The following is a 17,514-nucleotide window of genomic DNA, read 5'->3' on the forward strand; positions in this document are numbered from 1 at the left end:
TTGACTACCACTGTCTTACACAAAAAATAAATGAATATTTTAAAACTTATATCATTAATTAGTACTTAATAGTCCCTGACTATTAGTCCTTTCATGATTATAAATCTTATGCAACATATCTTAGTTTGTAATTTATAAGTTGTAGAGCAGCTTATAGTGTTTTTGTTATATAACAGGATTTTACTATTTTGTATGAGATAAAGTATTTTTATTTTTTAAACACTTATTGATAGTCCATCCATTTCCACCCTGATTTATTAAGCCACCTCTAATATATACCAAATTCCCATAATCATGTGGTCTGATTCTAATGGTCTGTTAGTCTTTCTTTGCACCAATACCACACTGTTATGATGAATATAGCTTTATAACAGATCTTGATATCTGACACAGAAAATATACTTCCTTAATCTTCCTCAAAATTTCCTTGACTATTACTGGCCCTTCATATTTCCATGATAATTTTAAGATCAGCTTGTCAAATTCATTATAACCTTGGTGTTATTTGACTAAATTATATTTATATCTCAATTTGAGGTAAAAACAAACAGCCTTACAATACTGAATGTTTCCTTCCATGAACATGGTATAGCTTCCCATTTAAGTCTTTTAGAGGTTTCATGAATATTTAAGCTTTTCTCCATGAAAGCATTAAATATTAAATATTATTTATTAGACTTATTTCTAGGTACTCAAAACTTTGTGCTATTATTTTGAATGGGGTTTTTATTAAACATTACACTTCCTCATTGATTATTACTGAAACATGGGACTGTTACTGATTTGGGCACATAAGTAATCTCACTAAACTCTACTTGTTCTTATAATTTATATGTAGTTTCTCTTGAATTTTTTATGTAGCCAATCTTTTTTTTTTTTTTTTTTTTTTTACAGGGACAGAGAGAGAGTCAGAGAGGGGGATAGATAGGGACAGACAGACAGAAACTGAGAGAGATGAGAAGCATCAATCATCAGTTTTTTGTTGCGACACCTTAGTTGTTCATTGATTGTTTTCTCATATGTGCCTTGACCGTGGGCCTTCAGCAGACCAAGTAACCCCTTGCTCGAGCCAGTGACTTTGGGTCCAAGCTGGTGAGCTTTTTGCTCAAGTCAGATGAGCCTGCGCTCAAGCTGGTGACCTTGGGGTCTCGAACCTGGGTTCTCCGCATCCCAGTCCAATGCTCTATCCACTGTGCCACCACCTGGTCAGGCTATGTAGCCAATCTTATAACCTGGGACAAATGCACTGGCTAAAAGTACAGAAAGATGATATTTTTGTTTTGTTCCTAGCTCTAACATAAATCTGCCAAGTATTCCACCTAAAAATGTTTGCTGTAAATTTTTGGTATATGCTCCTTTATTCAGATTAAGAAGTTTCCCGTTTATTCATGGCTTATTAAGAATATTCCTGTTTCAGTAAGAATTTTATTTGTTTTTGCTTTCATGTGTTTTTAGGTTTGGCTACTGGATATTATCAAATACTTTTTAGTCATTGATTAAAATGATAATTTTCCAGTAGTATGTTAATGTAACAAATTAAGAATCATAACTTCTTCATGTTGAGATAGTTCCACATTGTTCTTGGTTTATTTTTTTTTCTAGATTTGGTTTATTAGTATTTCATTTAAGATTTCTGCACACATTCCTTAATTTATAGTTTTCCTTGCATACATTTTTCTTGGCTAATTTATACATCAATATTATACTAGACTCAAAGTGAACTGCTATGTTTTCAAAGTTTTTCTATTCTCTGGAACAGTTTGTATAACATAGGGAGATATATATTTTTTTCTTGACAATTAGATAAAACTTGACAAAACCACAAACAAGTAGTTTTTTTGATGAGATTATATTACTAATTTGATTTCTTTCATGATTATGAATTTATTTGATTTTTGTATTCCTTCTTAAGAAATCTTGGTAATATACACAATTCTAAACAACTGTCCTTTTTCTTATGATTTTTAAATATTGATTTTATCTGTAGTTCTGTTAAATTTTCCCTCTTAATATTATTTATTTGTGCATTTCCCCTGTCATATTAATTAAATTTAACAGGACTATACCTAATGATATTTTCAAAGAACCACCTTTTGGTTTAATGGTAAACTCAGCCTTTATCAAAATTGTGTTTAGTTAAAAAAAATGTATTTAGTTAAGCAAAGACTTCTGGGGATGATGGTTATTTTCCCTCAACATTTTCAGGATACCATCTAATCCTTCTGGAATCTATTGTTGCTTATCTGAAGTTGTCAATTTATTATTGCTCCCTTGTGTCTTTTTTCTGCTCACAATTTTTAAGTTGCTCATTTTGTCTTTAACGCTATGCACTAGTATTATAACATGTATTTGTTCTATAAATTCTGATCACTCCTGTTGATTTCTTAAATAAATTCACATTACTTGATTTATTTTTATTTTCTTTTTTAAATAAAGGAGATTGAAAGTTGATTTAACTACCAAAGAGTATATAAAGGTCTGTAAAATATGATTATTTTATTCTAATATATCCAAAGGATTTCTCCTTAGGTTTCAAAACGGTTTACATTGGTTATCATTGTCTATTTACTTCTGTTAACATACATCTGTAACCAAGTTCTGACAAAGAAAATACTGAGTAGGTAATGAACCTACCTCTGTGTCTATATTTTATTCAGTTTATGACCCTGAAAAATAAACACTTAAAGTATTTTTTTCTAAATTTCATTTGGAAGTCTAATCTTCTTTTACTTAAAAGAGAATTTTATTATTTCTCATAATTATTAGTTATTCAAAGAATTACTGTGAAGACACTGGAGAGGAGCCTTATTTTAGCTGGATTCACCATAGAGTGAACAAATTTAAGTTGCAAAACAAGGAGCTTACTTTAACTACAAGTAAAATTGTCCACTAAACTGTAGATTTATAAAGGGCAATTATATATTTTCCCAAACTGAAAATAGATTCTCTTTTAAGTCCTTTTATACATCAAGGAATGAATGAAGCACCAGATATTATGAAAAGTCTAAAAAAACCTCTGGGCTTACTGAATCTTGTTATTAATCTTATTATTATTTTTAAATACTATAGTTTCATGCCAAGTGCAATTCTATAAGAAAATTCTACAAGCCAATGTTTTATAATCACTTTCAAACAGATATAAAAATAATAGTATAGACTGAAAAAAAATGTTCATTTTGTTTAATTTGGGCCACAGGGAAGTACTATAAAGCATGGAAAGTTTCAGTGCAAATTTGGGAAGCTCGAAGTGTGATGGCTAACAACACGAAGTCAGAAAACACATGAACCTGACGTGCAAATTCCAAATGCTCTTTTATTTATTTACCACTATGTGGCTTGAGCCAGTAACGTAAGACGACTTCTTGTCTATAAAATACTTCTTGAAATTGTTGTTATGCCTAAATAAGTATGTTGTGAAAAATGAACACAAGGACAAAACAGCTACATATTCACACCCATACTTTTTCCAGACTAGCAATTAAGCTTATGTTACTATTTTAGCAAAGACGCAGAAGCTGAATTCAGTGAGACAGGAGAGTGCGGTTACCTGGAAAGGCAGGCTTTAGTGACAGCACTGTGAAGATTTTCATTAGGGTAGTGTGACAGCCGCCGAGAAATCCGCAGCAGCTGTCTGGTAGAAAGTGAGGCTGCCAATGACTGTGCCTATTAAACGGCAAAATAGCCTATTAAGAGTCTTGTTTCAACTTGCTTCAAGTCCCTTTAGATGGGTCTCATAGCAGAATTCAATAATCCTGAAGGACAAGGCCGGACTTAAAACAAATAGGTACTGTTAGTGAATTACAAATAAAAATTAACAAAAAGGCCCTGGCTAGTTTGCTCAGTGGTAGAGCGTCGGTCAAGCTTGTGGAAGTCCTGGGTTCGATTCCTCGCCAGGGCACACAGAAGAGGTACCCATCTACTTCTCCACCCTTCCCCCTCTCCTTTCTCTCTATCTCTCTCCTCCCCTCCCACAGCCAGGGCTCCACTGGAGCAAAGTTGGCCTGGGTGCTGAGGATGGCTCCATGGCCTCTGCCTCAGAATGGCTCCGGTTGCAAAGGAGTAACGCCCCAGATGGGCAGAGCATCACCCCCTAGTGGACATGCTGGGTGGATCCCGGTCGGGTGCATGTGGGAGTCTATCTCTCTGCCTTTCTGTTTCTCACTTCAGAAAAATACAAAAAAAAAAAAAAAATTAACAGAAACCAATTAACATTTTAAATATTTATGACAATAGTTTGTTAAATCTATAAAAAGTGTTATCAATTAAATTCAATTAAAATGTTTTCATTGTACTAAATACTGTAGATACATGTCTTTTAGGGGATGGAAAGGTTGGATGGAGGAAGGATATGACATAATAGATAAATAAAACATTGCAGTCAACTTAAAAATAGCCCTTATGTACAACTACATTTTTATTTTTTCTATTTATACAAAGTTGAACTGTTAAGATATCCTGAAAATACTTAGAGCTTTAATTAAATCTATGGCTTCTGTAACACTGAAAAAGAGCTATGGGCAATTTAATTTAGGCTGTTCACCATAGAGAAGTCAACGAGTTTATCACCTGGGTGGCAACTTGCTGTTCAGAATCATTCCCCTACTGTCAGAAAAATTTTACTTGTTTTCTTATACTTCCCCAAAATTATCTTGGCTGGAAGCATAATGTTACGGTAAAGTGTATAAGCTTTGAAATCAGACAAACCAGGCTTATGAGCTTTGTGCCTTTAGAAATTTTTTACTCTTCAAATGGCAGTCTCCTCATCTTTAAAACAGCAATAATAACGCCTTCATCTTTAAGGTTGTTATGAGGATTAAATTAGAATATTATTCTAAAGCACTTAGCATAGATCAGACACAACGGGTATGCAACAAATACCAGTAATTATTATTTAAAGTCAGTCTCTTCAAAATGAAAAATAAATCTAACAGAGGAAAAGGATGTTACCTATACATTAGAATGAATTTAATCAATCAGATTATTACTGGCCTAATTACTAATTTAGATCAGTAGCATCAGGAGAAAAAGGTTTTTCACTGAAAACCAGAGGAAAGAAGAACTTTTGAAGCCACTGGCTTTTTGGGAGGGCAGAACAGGCCAGGATGAAATGTCGCAGAGAGTGTGATAAGAGCAATATAGTAGCCCTGAGCACCTGGGAGAACACCGAAGGGGACTCTGACATTAACAAAGGGTTCAAAATGGACAGTGGGAGGATGCAAAAGGCATTCTGCATATTCGCTTGTTTCAACATTTCACTTAAGGTCACTTCTGTATGTCCCAAAGAAAAAAGAATGAGTTGGTTTCTCCTTCCTCATGTTATTTAACGACTCTATGAAATGCTGGTCTGCTGTTAGTACTCTACTTCAGCTATGACATGGGTCAAATGGCTCTTTGGGACTAGGTTGGGAGCGTGACCACCATCTATGACATATCCTTTTTCCCATTAAAAATGCATTCTAAGTTTCAAAGAACTCATTTATAAGCAAACATTCGTTCATCCTTGTTTCCAACAAATTTGCATACTAGACATGGAGGTAATATTTAAACACAAGCAAGAAAAATTGCGATGTAAAATCGCATGTAATTTAATGCCAAAATAAGTAGAGCCTTTGACAACAGCTGAGGGGCTTAAAATGTTCAAGTGGGAAAAAGAAATGCGATTACAAAGGTTTGAATGCAAAAGGAACAGAAATACACACAGAACATGAGGAAACAGCCCTGCTCCCAAATAACAAAGAGCTGTGACTGACACTTTGAGGAGTTTGGCCTGGCTCCTAAAAGCAGTAAGGCTTTCTTATGTGCAACAGAGTAACATGATTTCAGAAAGATAAATCTGGCAGCAGTATGTAAAGTATATAGTTGAAGGATAGACAGAGCTGAGACAAGAATCTGCCCTACAAAAAAGTAAAGTCCTACAAGAGGGTTACTGGCAAAAGAATGGAGGGAAGGGATCAGCAAATGTTTCAAAGGACTTGAAACATATCCATCCAATTGATGAATATGAGAAAGAAGGAAGGTGAGGATAAGACTATTTTAGCCAATATGATCAAAAGTATCAGAAGTTAAATATGACTCAGCAATTCCCTCTCTAATACCTGGGACCGTGGAAAAGTTTAACGAATGACAACAACCAGAGAGATTTCAGGACAAGGGTCCTATTAAAGCATATGGTAACTTTCTAGATTACAACATTCTAATCTCATTCCAAGCATGACACAGTTCAGGCTTCACATTTCATTCCATTTATGTATGTATGTATGACACAGAGAGAGACAGAGAGAGGGACAGATAGGGACAGATAGACAGGATGGAGAGAGATGAGAAGCATCAATTCTTTGTTGCTTAGTTGTTCATTGATTACTTTTTCATATGTGCCTTGACCGCAAGCCTTCAGCAGACCGAGTAACCTCTTGCTCAAGCCAGTGACCTTGGGTCCAAGCTGGTGAGCTTTGCTCAAATCAGATGAGCCCATGCTCAAGCCGGCAACCTCGGGGTCTGGAACCTGGGTACTCTGTGTTCCAGTCCAACGCTCTATTCACTGCGCCACCGCCTGGTCAAGCACGTTTCATTCTAGTGGTCAGTAGGATTTCTCAAGAATTTGAAAAATACCATTGCCCTCAGTAAATATCAGAATGCTTTGCAGTGACATCCAGTGTTAAAAAAAATCAGAACAAACCATTGCATTCAGCCACTTTAGTATTGAATAAAGGGTTTGGTTATCTGTTCTCACCTTAGCCATTAAAAACTGAGAGTGTATTTTAACTGAAAAGTCTCTAATATATTTAATATTTATAATATCAAACATTTAACTGCAGTTTTGTCTTGTAACAAAAGCAACCAAGGATATGAGCACATTCCCTTAGTTACCCTGGTTATGCAGTTTAAGAGCACACCTTACGGACTTTTCATATTAGCATGATTAATAATAGTACTTTAGCTTAAACATATAAAGATTCCAACCAAAATTAGTTAAAATAATTTTTCTCTCATTCCTCTTAAAGAGTTATTACTTTTACAAAACTGTAACATGCTCTTAGAGATAAAACTCTAGAGACAATCTATTCATTAATTATTTTATTCATTCATTCATCAAACATTTAAGTGTCTATCATGCATTAGGCACCAGACTGGGAAATGGAATAAAAGAATGAACAAGACTTGGCTTCTAGTAGTTAAAATTCTAATTGGGGGGATAAAAATACACTGTGATACAGCTACAATAGGTCAACATGAGAAGAATCTGCCAGATGTTGTAGAAGCAGATTGGACACAGAGGTCACTTCTGACAGAACAGGGAACCTGGGTGCAAGGGAACAGAGAGAAAGCACATCCCTGGTACTATCTAAGGCAGAGATAGTGGGGTTAAGTGCTGGGCTTAAAAAACAGCACAAAGCAACACGTGGTGGAGCTGAGGGGGCTTCAAGAGAGGCTGCAGGAGATGAGGCTGGAACCAAAGCCAGGGTGAGAGGGAACCTGGCAGGCACGCTTAGCAGGCTGCCCATTGGTCCACACACAGGAGAGTCCATCTCTTACAGTTTTAAAGAAGGTGAAGGACTTAGGAAATGAACTTAGGGATGCTCACTCTTGGGACAATAAGGAAGATTCATTCATCATTATTTAGTAGATAAACTGAACACCTGCTATACAGTAGGCAAAGTTCCAGATGCGAGGGACACAGCAGGGACCATACAAATAAATCCTCGTCATCCCAGGACTAAAATCCGAGTGAGGAAAATGAACAATAAAAAATGAGTAAAACACATAGTATGTCACAGTGTAACCAGCCATATGAACAGCCTTACAATGGGAGAAAGGAAAAAAATGGGGAGGATTTGTGGGTCTACACAGAGTGCTTCAGGAAAGCCTCCCTCAGAAGGAGCCGTGGAACAAACCCAAAGCCGCGAGGGAGCAAACCTGGGGTTGCTTTGCAGGAACAACTGTGGCAGAGGCAACACCAAGAGACAGGGCCCCAAGGCTGCCACCAGTGTGTCCAAGAAACAACACGTAGAATGGCATAGCTGAGGAAGGGGGAAGTAACTGGAGACGAGGTCTCCTGTGACAGCTAGAAAACGGTCCCCCAAAGATACTCACATCCTAATTCCTGGCACCTGTGGACTTGACTGCATACGGCAAAGCTGACTCTGCAGATAACATGAAAGATTTCTGAGATGTGGAGATTATCCTGGATTACCTGGACGGCTACTAAATGCAGTCATATGTCTCCTTATGAGAGGGAGGCAGAGAAGACTCGTCACGGACACACAGAAAAGAAGACGATGTGAAGATGGAGGCAGAGACTAAAGTGACAGGCCACGAGTCAAGGAATGTCAGCAGCCACTAGAAACTGGAAGAGGCATGGAATGAATGGATTCTTCCTCTGTGATGTAAGAAAGAAAACTTTAGTCATAAACTACCAATTTATGGTCATTTGTTATAACAGCCACAGGAAAGTTATAGAGGGCCACAAGAGGAATGGATTACTGGTAGAGTGCAGACAAGAGGAAATAACAATATTCTAGGAGATAGATTATGAAATGTAATACTAGGATAATTACTGACAATAGGACAGACAATAGGTAAAAGATGAAACATCAAGATGCTAAACTGATGAGATTTGCTTTCCGGTTAGGTAGAAATAGCGGGAAAGCAAGGAGTCAACAGTGATGTCAAGGTTTCTAATTTCGGTGCTTTGGTAGACAGGTTATTGACAAAGTCAGAAAATTAAAAAAGGAATAAGTAAATTTAAAGGAGAAAGATTATTTACTTCCATATCCCATCATCTCAGTGTCCTTATGAGGTAAGTGGCACCATTCCCATTTTACAGATAAGAACACTGAGACTCGGAGTTAGACAGTGACTGCCCTAGACGCTTCCAATATATGAACCCAGCATAGAAATACAATTATTGTAGAAATAAAGAAGCAATCATAAAAGAGAAGTTAGAGGCTGAAGATAAAATGCAGGTGTTTTTGTGGAGGTGGTACTTGAGACCATAACAATAGATGACATTGCTCAGCACAGGAGACAGAAGGGCCTCAGAAGTCCTAAGTGTGCCTCTAGACTAAAGCTGTCTTCTGTGATATCAGCCAGGAGGCACTAGAAGAAATGTTAAAATCACTGAAAGAATAAAACATATGCCTAGGACAAAGCGTAACACAGGAATAAAAATGCCAGCTTAAAAATACATTTTGTATCACCAGACCTAAAAACAAAAGCAGCAGCCTGTAGAAAGTCCAGACTTACTGTTGGATCCTGTGTCTCTCTGAGTTTGTGTGTGAATGATAACAGTTTGTCCACGGCTTCCTGAGGTATATTTGGGACCTGTTTTTGAAGAGAATCAAGGAAAGACAGATGAATTAGGATAGCTAATCAATAAATCAGAAATTATGGCTATTTAGTAAATAATATTAAAAATACACTTTTAGAAAAACCCTGATTATAGCTTACATGTTTAATCTATGGATAAATTTCCTTATTCATCTTCTCAGTAAACACTTAGACTCACCCCCTCTTTCTCCTTAAGAATCAGGTAACTAAGACCAAGCCTCTCTTTTCCATTTACAATTCTATCACCAGCAGAGGACCGAAAGGGGCTGCTAACTCCAAAGCTGGCATGTAGCATGCCTACGACAACTTTCATGTATGATCATGCCCTTTCTGCTAGCTTCAGCATGATTTCTTAAACTCCAGGCATTTTCTTACTGAAACTAAACTCCTTCATTTAGTAGTAATCTTATATCTGTCTACTAAGTCACATAAGGTATCCTCTTTTTTTCTTTTTTTGATTATCCCCTCTCTGTTGTTGATCATTTTTTTTAGAAATTAAGTTTAGGCCCTGGCTGGGTTGCAGTGGTAGAGCGTCGGCCCAGCACAGGGATGCCCGGGTTCGATTCCCAGTCAGGGCACACAGGAGAAGCGACCATCTGCGTCTCTACCCCTCCCATCTCCTTCCCTCTTCTCTCTTTCTTCCCCTCCCAGAATGATGGCTCAACTGTTCAAGCATATTGGCCCCAGGTGCTAAGGATGGCTCCATGGAGCTTCCACCTCAGGTGCTAAAAACAGCTCAGTTGCAAGCATGGCCCCAGATGGGCAGAGCATCAGCCCCAGACAGGGCTTGCCGGGTGGTTCCTGTCAGGGCACATGTGGCAGTCTGTCTATCTCCCCTCCTCTCACTTGGAAAATAATAATAATAATAAAAAATAAGAAATACAAATGCTCATGTGCTTCTGTTCCATATCCCAGACCTATTACTGACTTGGCAATCTATATTTCTACCAACCCCTCCAGATGATTGTGTAAAATGCTACTGTTTGAGAACCATTATATGAGGAAAGTTGGGAGTAAGTGGGGAGAAGAAGTCATACATGTCCAATTGTACTCCAGGAGAAGTCAGAGTATCTTAAAAAGAGAAAAAGTGAAGGCAACAGGGTAGTGCTGGCCTCACTCTTACCATTTCCTTAATCACTTGGATTTCTTCACTTTTGACCAGTGGTTTCATGTAATGGAAAAAGAACATGGTTAGGAATTCTGGCCCCAGCCACTGCTGTGTTGTGCTTCCAATAACAGGGGGCTCTGCCAAGGCGATAATTCTGAAGGAGGGGTGGACAGGAAAAATGGATCTAAAAGAGAAAAAAAAATTAAATAACATAACCTTTTATGTTAGAAATTAGGTCACTGTAGCTAAAGCCTAGACAATATAAGTCTATAATTCCATGCTGCTGATATAATCAAAGCTATTATCCAAAGAACAGACTTTGAAAAAAAAAGTCAGAACATGCTAAGAACCTAGGATTAAAACAAAACAAAAATGAATCACCTACTGCTAAAATAAGATGTACCATATCCACTGGTCAAACTCCATCCCTGGCACAAAGGATTGCTTTGGATATGCTATTGCACCTAGAATAAATTTTCCCCAGAGTCCCTTAAAACAAAATCCCATCCAGTTCATCTTCAGTACCCTCAAAATCTCATCTTGCAAGGAATTCACTATATTTCAATCTTAGACAAAGAAATATGATTCAATATAAGGAGACTTTCCAGAATACAGAAAATTTAAGCCACATGGGGGTTAGATTAAATTTAAATTTGAATTGGCACCTGACCAGGCAATGGCGCAATGGACAGAGCATCAAACTAGGACACAGAGAACCCAGGTTCGAAACCCCAAGGTCGCCGGCTTTAGCGCAGGCTCACCAGCTAGAGCGCGGGGTCACTGGCCTGAGCGTGGGAATCATAGACATGACCCCATGGTTGCTGGCTTGAGCCCAAGGTTGCTGGTTTGAGCCCAAGGTCACTGGCTTGAGAAAGGGTCACTCGCTCTGCTGTAGCCCCCCGGTCAAGGCATATATGAGAAAGCAATCAATGAACAACTAAGCTGCCACAACAAAGAATTGATGCTTCTCATCTTTCTCCTTTCCTGTCTGTCTGTCCTTACTTATCTGTCCCTCTCTCTGTCTCTCTGTCACAAAAAAGAAAGAAAGAAAGAAAGAAAGAAAGAAAGAAAGAAAGAAGGAAAGAAAGAAAGAAAGAAAGAAAAAAAGAAAAGAAATTTGGATTGGCAATAAGAATGTTTAGGTCCTAAAAAAGTAGAGGAATCCTAATTTTTATATAATTCACTTTTTTTTGTCATTTTATAAGAAACATGCTTTTTAAAGTGATCTCTTTTATAAATCTGCTAGGGAATCTGAAAATGTAAATACTCCAGGATACATAGACAAATAAGATAAGACTTCCCATAGTTTGTGAAATGACTTCAGTAGTTTTTGGAGAAGAGGCTAGAAATCCCTTACTGTGATCTAATTACTAAGACTATACACCTTGATCATTTCTGAAGTCTTTTACATTCTTTGCAGGTAATCACAGGGCTAATATACCCTTAAAAACAGTTTAAGAAATGTTAGAGGCTTTCGGCCTCTTGTTGCAAAACACCAGCAATACTACAGATATGGTGGTTAGAAACAGCAGGACGGCCAAACACCAGACAACATGCCTGCATTTCTCATAGGAAGTAAGGATCAAAATAGAACTGCTTCCTTTGATGAGAAAAACTTCTTTGGGAAAAGGGTAAGTACAAGTAGTGTAGGTCGCTAAATGAGTCCCTTCCTGCTGTTGGTCAGAACATAGATAAGAAGGGTGAGATATTCTTGAGAAAAAAGTAAATTATCAATAGTTTATTTTGCCAAGAAATTGGCTTCTGGCTATCTTAGGAAGCAGTAAAAGATCAGTGACCTGGTCCCAGTTGAATATATATGCTCTCATGTTTTCTCATTTTTGTTGAATATTTTATTTATTTCTTATTGTGACTGAACATTGAAAACAACTTACAATCTCTCAATTTTTATTACTGATCAGGGGTGAACCGTAACTGGACATTGGGCAGATCCTTGATCGGTAGATTTCTCTGGACGCCTTTAACTCTGACCCTTATGTTTGAAGACAGGATCTGAGCTTTCTCTCCTGCCTCCCCAGAAACTCCAGCATCTTATTGCTAGCAAATTAGGCCATGTATATTTTTAACAAAATTCAAGGTGATACACTTCTCTGCCTGACTCACCTGCTCTTTCCAAAACCGCCTTCTTTAAACTGGGCCAGGTACCCTGCAAGAGTCTGTACCAAAAAGCAAGCCACAGGCAATGTATATCCCCAGTCATGGCCATCATCGTATTTAAATTCTAACCACCAAACTTGCTCTCATGTTAATTGTTGTTTCAAGTAGGAGAAAAGAGGATCAAACATGAATCCAATACCTCTGGCTGGTCCATGAAGCAGAGATTTTTGGATTATAACAACCACTTAGCCAAAGTGGAAAATGTAATAACCTTCCCTTTTATCTTTCAAATCACAGAATTTTCTGTGTCCAGATTCTGTTACATGACTATCTAATTACTAGAAATCCTGAATGATCACTTTATCCTCAAGACTTTCAATTACTGTCATGTTATAATCATTCCCTCTTTTCCTAGGACAACTCCTTTGGATAGGTCATCCTGTGCCCTGCTTGAATATCTGTAAATAAATCTCTTTTTTTCTACTAGAAAAATGAAATGATGTTGGATAGCTTTCATGACTTCATCCAGACCTTTAACATGAGCATTTCTAAAAATTGCTTTTCCTAGGCTTACAAATTATGGCGTGGCCTCTGAAATGACAGATCATGCAGTCAGGGACTTGGTGGACCTACCTGTTATATAGGAAGGACTTTTCCTTACCTAAAATCTTAGAGTACGTGTCTTATTTTCTCCACATATATCAATATATCTTACCTCCTGTATTCTAGCTGCCTAATCATTTAACTACTGAGTTCTGTTATAGTAGTTAGTGGCAATAAATAGTCCATTTCTGGAGAAATAGCACTTCTATACTTTTTTTCCCTGAATATCTTGGCAAGTGTTTGAATTTCAACTCTCTCTTAGTAGAGATATTACCCTTTAATTGTAATATTTCCATTGGGGTTTTGAGTAGAATTGATTAAAATGACAACATAAAAAAATGCTGACAAAGGCCCTGGCCGGTTGGCTCAGTGGTAGAGCGTCGGCCTGGCGTGCGGGAGTCCCAGGGTTCGATTCCCTGCCAGGGAACACAGGAGAAGCGCCCATCTGCTTCTCCACCCCTCCCCCTCTCCTTCCTCTCTGTCTCTCTCTTCTCCTCCCGCGACCAACGCTCCATTGGAGCAAAGTTTGCCCGGGCGCTGAGGATGGCTCTGTGGCCTCTGCCTCAGGCACTAGAATGGCTCTGGTTGCAGCAGAGCGACGCCCCAGATGGGCAGAGCATCCTCCCCTGGTGGGCATGCCGGGTGGATCCCGGTCAGGTGTATGCAGGAGTCTGACTGCCTCCCCATTTCCAACTTCAGAAAAATACAAAAAAAAAAAAAAAACCAAACAAACAAAAAAAAAACTACTCATACTTAAAAATGCTGACAATATCACCCTATGATAAACAATGAAGTTCAGCAGAGGAGTCAAATACAGGGCTTCCCATTGTGAGGTGAAAGCCTTCATTGCCCTCCGTTAGCTGTTAATTATGAGACCCTGTGGTATCAGACCTGTGATTAAAAGGCAAAGTGTTCCTCAGAGAAACATTGCTAGCTTAGAAAATCATCTAAAACTAGATTAATAGGATGACCTTTACCTTGAGTTTCCTAGCATTTATCCTAGGTTAAGATTTATTCACTCATTCAAAAACATTTATTAAGTGATCTACTATGTGCCAGTTATTGTAACATTAGAAACAGAGATAAAGTATAGAGCCAGAGTCCTGACAAGATTAAAGTCCTAGGTTCCAGTTATTTCCTGAGGCACAATGCATCCTTATTCCTCGTTTGGAAATGTGACATATCATTAAGTTCCTTTTTACGACAATTAAAGTATTTTATTTGTAGCTAACGAAATCCTGCCAAACACAAATATGAAAATTGTTCCTATGAAAGCCCAACAGGTATCTAAACTTACCAAACTGGTCCTAGAGGCAAAGAAGCTCTTAAATTTGCCTCCCTTCATTACAATTTTGGCCTTTTCTCTATCTCAACATCCCCAAACAGTAATAGCTCAGTTTGTTTAAAGACTATCAGAAATAATCACTTTGCTAAACTTCAGTTTGTAATTAGGTACAGCAATGAAAAGGACAGAGAACTTAGGTTATGAGTTTCTAATTTGCAGCTCCCATGCTAATACCAAGAGTGACATAAGATAGTGACAACAGATAGCATGTAAGATCAACCCAAATTAGATGATGGGACATATTACTTACAAGAACAACACATAAAATGAATTAATTTCTTCACTGAGTACAAATGTCCTGCTTTTTGCACTGGGCTATGTCCTTTTAGTTAAGGTGCCAGCTCTTTATCTAATAAAAACAGCCTTGAAAGAAATACTGTTGGTTGTCTTAAAGGAAAAAATATTATATAACCCTAAAAGAGACCATATTTATTTTCAGAAAGACAAAAATGGACTACAAAATTTAATCAAGGTTAACCAAGAAAATATAAAGACACTGGCCAACAATCTACATCATCAGGAGAAGCCAATTCTGATAAGGAAAGGTATTAGGCTTTCAAATGGTAGATATATTTCTGACAGAGAGAGGAATCAACTGTTCGCCATCTCACTTTGGGAAAGTTAATGAAATCCTGACAAATTGTCAGGATTTAGAGAGAAAAGAAAATTAGAAGTTCAGCACAGGAGGTTTAACATCTAACTAATGAAAGTGGCAGAAAGACAGACCAGAGGAAATGTGAAGTGGGAGTAGAGAGAGATCTAGAATGACATACAAGTCCTGAAGAACAGGTCCTGATATTGCTAGTCAGAAAACAGTGTGGGAGAAAATAAAATTGACAAATGATGAATACATCGATGCCACAATGTGCTAAGAGGAAATTTAGACAATAGGGAAGTGTTTGGATGAAAAAGTGATAAATACATAGAATATAGTCACTTCCTCCTCTGTGCTCCCAGAGCATTACTACAGATCTCTACTCTAACATTTAAAGGCTGCATAGTAATTATTTATTTTTGTATCAGCCACTTTTCATATGCAGGAAAATATTAACTTTAGAAAAACAAATGTATGCAAGAAAGGATAAACAACTGTAGTGTACTGAGTGGCTCAGCTGTGTCTTGTTCTTCTTCTGTGACAATAATACAAACACTCAATAAAGTTCCAGACAAAATTACTACATAACTCTTTTTTTTTTATATTTATTGATTTTTTTAGAGAGAGAGGAGTGAGAGAGAGAGACAGAGAGAGAGAGAGAAGGGGGAGGAGCAGGAAGCATCAACTCCCATATGTGCCTTGACCAGGCAAGCCCAAGGTTTCGAACCGGCGACCTCAGTGTTCCAGGTCGACGCTTTATCCCACTGCGCCACCACAGGTCAGGCCAGTACATAACTCTTTAGGAAGAATGGGGAACTCCTGTTCCCCATATGTATGTCTAATGGGAAGAGGGATGGTGAAAGAGTATAAATCCTAATTTTAAACAGTAGAAAACCACTAGATAGTGCCTAACACTGAAAAATAAATGAAGAAATCCCAATGAAAGCATATTGTTTAGTGACATGGAGGTGAAATAACTAAGAGTGGAAAGTGGTAGCTTTGGGGGAGTGGCAGAAAGAACTTCTAGAACAGATGACAGGGCTGATACTTTAAATAAAAAGACTTGAAAAATTCTCTCCCTCAAGTTTCATAAATGTTTAATAATATTCAAATAAAAATAAAAAGTGCTTCACTTGACTAGCCTAAAAAAAATAAAAATAAAAAGTGAAGGAAACCAAGCAGTGCTACAACCTGTCTGCACATATTCAGAGTGACCTCAGGAGATGGAACTGGGCCTAGTCTGTCACAGGAGAGCTGAGATCGACAATGACAAAGATGGGACATGGTAAGGAGCACAAGTCAACACTGTGAGCCAAACCTTCAATGGGACGTGCAGTGAGACTGTGCTCCAGAATGTGTTCTCATTTGTAAAACAGCTTGTGACCATTAGGGAGAATTTGGGTACTTTTCACAGAAAAGGACTGTCACTTCCTGGGTGTCTGGCTATAAAAACAATGTGCCTGAAGTCCTAAGGGAAGCTAGCTGGCAGGTTTGCTGGGAGCAACTGCCAAGTTGCTTTGATTCTTCTATCTGAAAAATAAAAACTTTTCCCTAACTAATGATTCACATGCAAATAATGTACAAAATCTGAATGTCATAATTGAAGGTATGTGGCCCTGGCTGGGTTGCTCAGTGGTAGAGCATCACCCAGCATGTGGATGTGTCAGATTTGATTCCCGGTCAGGGCACACAGGAAAAGCAACCATCTGCTTCTCCACCCTTCCCCCTTCCCTCTGTCTCACTTTTTCTCTCTCTTTCTCTTCCCCTCCTGTAGTCACAGCTTGACTGGTTTGAGTGAGTTGGTTCCAGGTGCTGATGATGACTCCATGGCCTTTGCCTCAGGCACCAAAAATAGCTTGGTTGCCAGAGCAATTCAGCAAAGGCTCCCGATGGACAGAGCACTGCCCCATAGGAGGCTTGCTGGGTGAATCCTGGTTGAGGTGCATGTGGGAGTCTGTCTCTCTGCCTCTGCTCCTCTCACTTAATAAAAATAAGTAAATAAATAAACTGAAGGTATAAAATGAATGGTATCTTCATAAGTTGCCTCCCTAACAATTAAAACACTTACAGGGCTAGAGAAATCAGATGATGTACACCTCAGAAGCTGTGTAACAAGTGAATTTTTAAATAATTTACACAGAGATAGTAAGAAATTTAACATTTCCTCTCTATGTAAAAATTCCGAGGCAATTTTTAAATAAAAACTCTCCTAAAAACATAAACACAATAACAAGTACACTTAATAATCATTTGTAGGATTTTAATGTTTTAAATATGGCAGCAACCCCTTCAGAGGGAGGTAAAGCTTCAATTAAATAAGATCCAATTAAGTGACTAAGAATTCTCCAAAATAGCAATCTCTAATTATGTCAAAATAGCCATGGAAATGTAATGAGACAGATAATAATTTATATGTACCAA

At 37.9% G+C, this 17,514-nt stretch overlaps 1 protein-coding gene across 2 annotated transcripts in view; it reads right to left on the minus strand.

Annotated features, from left to right (window-relative positions):
- VWA8 (von Willebrand factor A domain containing 8) overlaps window positions 1-17,514 on the minus strand; it is a 381,245-nt gene that overhangs the window by 228,486 nt on the left and 135,245 nt on the right. For both annotated transcript variants that reach the window (XM_066237778.1, XM_066237777.1), the window contains exons 15-17: window positions 10,451-10,619; window positions 9,244-9,321; window positions 3,548-3,663 (exon numbers count right to left, since the gene is read on the minus strand). In XM_066237778.1, the coding sequence (XP_066093875.1) occupies window positions 3,548-3,663; window positions 9,244-9,321; window positions 10,451-10,619 (363 nt within the window). The remainder of the gene's footprint in view (window positions 1-3,547; window positions 3,664-9,243; window positions 9,322-10,450; window positions 10,620-17,514) is intronic.

Source organism: Saccopteryx bilineata, chromosome 6, assembly GCF_036850765.1.
Source record: "Saccopteryx bilineata isolate mSacBil1 chromosome 6, mSacBil1_pri_phased_curated, whole genome shotgun sequence".
NCBI lineage: Eukaryota > Metazoa > Chordata > Mammalia > Chiroptera > Emballonuridae > Saccopteryx > Saccopteryx bilineata.